The following is a 5,048-nucleotide window of genomic DNA, read 5'->3' as shown; positions in this document are numbered from 1 at the left end:
TGTGTGTGTGTGTGTGTGTGTGTGTTTATGTTACCCATGATGCCAAGGGGAAGTATTTGGCCTCTGTCCCTGAAAACCTATCCTCAGCACTGTCACACTCAGAGCACAAACACTTTCCAGGAAAAGGGATTTCAGTGGCTCGCCACTACCTGGACTTTGGTTAATTCCAGTGAACTCACGGCTCTCACTCTGTCTCTAGCATTCATGCTGATGCTTCTGGCTCCTCTCCCTATAGGCATACGGTCCTTTCACCTCTCTCCTCAGTCTTTCAGCAGAAATCACCTCTCCCATGATGACACTGCAGAACATGAAGTCCCTGTGCTCAGAAACTTCTCTTCTCTTCTCTGTTTCCCTGTGCGTTTAGTTCTCATATTGATTATAACAACCACTTCTTATCTGGTGCAGATTTTTCTTACATTTATTAACTCTCTTTTTAATCAACTTATGATTGCCCTTGCACTAGATTGTCGTTCAAATGTTGGCTTACTCATCAGTCATTTTATATTGCCAAATGTCTAAGTTTGTATTAAACAAGGGTTGCATATTTCTATTACCAAAAAAAAGTGTAGTTCAATTTATATTCACTATCTGAATTTTTAGTATGCAAGGAATCAAATCCATACTAAAAATTCCCCACAGTATAACCACAAACTTCTTTTCTAGGCTGATTTCCCACTTGTGCGTGTTTTCTCCATTATTCCTTGTTTTGTTTTAATTTCACATTTTTCTTTTGTTTCTTGACCAGACCCTTTTCCTCTCCTGTCTTGCCTAGTCTAACCTTTTGCCCATTATTGCCTACTGCATCTTTGGTCCCCTTCTTAGCAGTGTGTGAGACTTATATGTATTCTGAATACTAGTGCTTCGTTGATTATGTGTTTAGCAGACACCTCTTTCCAGGCCAAGACTTATCTTTCCCATTTCTCTATAGTGTCTTTTTCTTATAAATGTTTTCAACTTCATTTAAAGTAGTCAAAGTGTAGGAATTTTTTCTTATGTTTTGTGCTGGTTTAAGGAATTAATTACATTTCTTGTATCATAAACATATGGTCCTCTAAAATTTTTTCAGTGTAATTGAGATATAACTGACATATAGCATTGTATAAGTGTAAGGAGAACAATGTCTTGATTTGATATTCTTACATGTTCCTCTAAATTTTTTGAAGTTTTGCTTTTCACAAATGAGCCTTTAAAGATTATTTTTCCTAGGTAGGTATCCCATTGTTCCAACACTGTTAACTGCATGGTCAGTTCCTCCTTTCCCTGCCCATTTCTAAACCAAACAATGTCATATGCCCGCTGCTAATAAATGCTTGATCTGGGTCTGACCCTATATCTGTTAATAGGTCTATTTTTCATTCCCAATATCAGCACTACTCCACTGTTTGAATTTCCATAGCAAATCATCTTGAGTCCTAATGGGACCATTACTCCCTCCTTATTCTAACCTGTCTTAGCTCTTTATGGCTCCTCATTCTTTTGCATGCTAAAATTTCATGTTTAAAAGAAACTGGTAATATTTTGATTGAGATTGCATCCAATTCATAGATTAATTGGAAGAGAACTGACAATTTTACCACATTGAGTCTTGCCATTAACATTGTTTATCTCTTCATTTTTTAGGTATTCTTTTATTTTTTTGTCCTTCAGTAAAATTTTGTAATTTTTGAAACCAGTTGGACCTCCTTTGTTAGAATTATTTCTAAATTCCTATTGCTGTTGTGAGGAGTCTTTATAAAAATTGTATTTTCTGATTTATTATTATTTAAGTATACAAACAGTGCTGATTGTTTCTAATATTGGTCTACATGAAACAAACTTGCTGATATCTCTAGAGACTCCCTTGGGAATTCTTCCCCCGCCCCCACTCAATTCTTCCACCCCACTCCCTACCTAGCTCCCCCTCATACACCGACATCTGTCAGCCTGCTCTCTAACTATAAGTCTGTTATTATTTTGCTTGTTAGTTTATTTTGTTCATTAGATTCCACATATGAGTGAAATCATATGACACTTGTCTTTCTTGGGAATTATTGACTTAATATAGAGGTTATCTTGGGTTTTCTTTGTGAACAATCATATATTCTGTGAATTTTGTACTTTCCAATTCTAACACAGCAAAAACAAATCTAGTGTTATTTTAGAAATAGAGCAGGACTTGCATGTTTTACACAGAGGACTCAAATTAGCTCACTACTTCATGTAGATCTGTAGGCACATCTCCTGTATCGAAGAGAAATTATAAGCCTTTAGGGCCTTGTTAATAGCTGGAAACCTCAAGGAGCCATAACAGAATCCGCTCTGGCTTGCTGAGCGTTCTTTCTGTTTCTCATACCTATGTATTCACATTTCTTTCTTTCAGATTTGGTTATGTGTATATTTCATTATTTTTAAATTTATTTAGAATTTCAATGTACTTTATTTGGATTGGGCTTTGTCCACATCAGCTTAGTTTGCCATATTGCCAAGAATCACACCCCTAAAAATCATACACTTCCACACCAAAGGAATTAGCCATGCTCTCTGAGCCCTTTGGCTTTATTGAACCATCTCAACCCTAAGATATTATGATTCTGTGAAAAGATAAGAAAAGGCATTTCAGGGAATAATTCCAAATTATTTTAGGTTCTGAGATAGACAATCTGGAAATTTTAGGTTCATTATATTTGGGGAAAATATACTTAGATCTGCATCCCCTGTGCCTAGCACATAACTCACACATGTTGAGAAGAATATTTTAATGAATTATTGAGTAGAGTTCTTTTTGGAAAAATTAGTGAATTATTCAGGATACCCTGGGAAAAGGATATTAAATAGTACAATATAAGATAATAAATGCTAAAGTTAATAAATGATCTCAAACTGTATAATTGTTTAAACAGAATAAAAGGGTATGTCCCTCCTATGCAACAGTCCTAGTGGGTATCTTTGGTGGTGGGTGGCTCTGGTATGCGGAGAACCAGAGACACAAGCTCATTTCACCCTGTGACTCCACCATCCCATTCAGCCCCTTGGCCATTTTATCTAGCATGCACAAGGGGAAAACAAGTATGGAGGAAGCCCAGAAATGGAACACATGGATGAACTGGCAGTTGAAAACTCAGTCACATGGCCTCATCTCAGTGCAAGAGAGCCTGGGAAATCTAGTCTACTTGTGTATTCCGGAAGAAGAGAACAACATGGGTTTGGATAAGGCTCTGCCATAGTTAGTATGCCTCAGAGTACAAGTGGATCAAAGAGGAGGGGATCTATAGTCAATAATAAGCTAAGGAAACATTACAGAATTTCAGGTAGAAAATGATGATTATCTAAGCTAAAGTTCTGAGACAGTAGCTAGAAAAGTTAAATTATGTGAGGTTTCTTTTTAAATAATCAACAAGATCAGATGTAGAAGTGAAGGAGAAACTGGGTGTGTGTGCCTGTGAGCATCCCACATGTGGGGAACCAAAGAAATAAACTGATTTAACTCTAGAAATATTAAGCTCAAACTTATTGGTTCATAAAATGAACAATATTTCACAATGAACTCTCTGGGAGTGATTAAAAACAAAACAAAAAATACTAAGTATGGTTCCACGCCTGAAAAACAGCCTGCAAACTACTTAGGTTGGATGTGCAAAGTAGAGGGTTTGGACAGACATGATGGCAGAATCACTGAATGTAAAAATATGGTAGAGAGACATCAAAAGGACAGATACAGATCTGAGAGTTTACTATGCTGTCCTTGAAGTGACTATAGAATTGGATGAGTCACCACAAAAAATAAAATAAAGAGAAGACCAAATAGAAAAGCTTTGCAATGACCTATATTAGAGAGTTTACAAAAAGGTAAAACTTATCAAAGGAGGTGGTGAAAGTCTTATTTGAAAATGGGAATCTTGGGGAGGAAATTCATTAGGCTTGTTTTTCCTAGATCATAACTCTGTGGTCCTTGTGATTTATAATCTTTCAGTGTCAATGCAAATACCTTTTACTCCCTGGGCCTGGGATCACTATGACTTTGGTCACTGGAACAATTTCTAATTTCCAGGCTGGTCCTTGTATTATCACACCTTTTGCACTGGTGTATTTAGCCAAAGACGCCAAAACGCTGTCATTTCTAAATCATATTTAATAAAATTGCCATGTGATTCTGGCTTCTCCATTAAGTTGTAAGGTCCCTGAGAGCAGAGACTCTGTCTTACAGGTTGAATAAATAGATTGATAGATTGCATTTCCACATATTTTTTGTTTTTCCATAAGCCTAACAAAGTATCTAGTTCATGCAATGTGAGAATTAAGTACTTGTTAATTGATTAAATCCTATACGGTTGGGTAGTGGCACTGGGATGGGGGAGGTTGGGCAATTCTGACTCAAAAATTGCTCACTTCTTAGACATGAGTGTCCAGGCTTAAATGTCAATTAGTCCCACTGATCAACAAGGATATTTTCCCAAAATACTGGCTTTAGCTGGATTTAGTAAACTCAGTTGCAGAGATAACTTATCACTGAGGCAAAACTGGTGGGTAAGGAAGATCGTTATACTAGTACACAGTAACTTCACTAAAATTCTGGATTTCTCTCCCCAATCTTATAAAAGAATAATGAGGGAAGGTAATCAATCCTCTACCCTGGATTTCATCCTCCTGGGCGTTAGCGGTCAGCAGCAACAGGAAGATTTCTTCTTCATCCTCTTCCTGCTCATTTACCCCATCACACTGATTGGAAACCTGCTCATCATCTTGGCCATTTGCTCCGACATTCACCTTCACCACCCCATGTATTTTCTCCTTGCTAACCTCTCTTCTGTTGACATCTTCTTCTCCTCTGTAACCATCCCGAAGATGCTAACCAACCATCTCTTGAGCACCAAGACCATCTCCTTTGGGGGATGCCTGACACAGATGTATTTCATGATTGCTTTGGGTAACACAGATAGCTATATCCTGGCTGCAATGGCATATGATCGTGCTGTGGCCATCAGCCGGCCACTTCATTACACAACGATTATGAGCTCACGAACTTGTATCATGCTAGTTGTTGGGTCTTGGGGAGCTGGAAATGTCAATGA

At 37.6% G+C, this 5,048-nt stretch overlaps 1 protein-coding gene across 1 annotated transcript in view; it reads left to right on the top strand.

Annotated features, from left to right (window-relative positions):
- Positions 1-4,581: 4,581 nt before the first annotated feature.
- Positions 4,582-5,048, top strand: part of LOC102771373 (olfactory receptor 1A1) — a 936-nt gene continuing 469 nt past the window's right edge. The window contains exon 1 of the mRNA XM_006771855.1: positions 4,582-5,040. Within this exon, the coding sequence (XP_006771918.1) occupies positions 4,582-5,040 (459 nt within the window). The remainder of the gene's footprint in view (positions 5,041-5,048) is intronic.

This window comes from Myotis davidii, unplaced genomic scaffold (assembly GCF_000327345.1).
Source record: "Myotis davidii unplaced genomic scaffold, ASM32734v1 scaffold2965, whole genome shotgun sequence".
Lineage (NCBI taxonomy): Eukaryota > Metazoa > Chordata > Mammalia > Chiroptera > Vespertilionidae > Myotis > Myotis davidii.
Note: the sequence above shows the minus strand (reverse complement) of the source record. Positions and strands in the feature narration are given on the sequence as shown.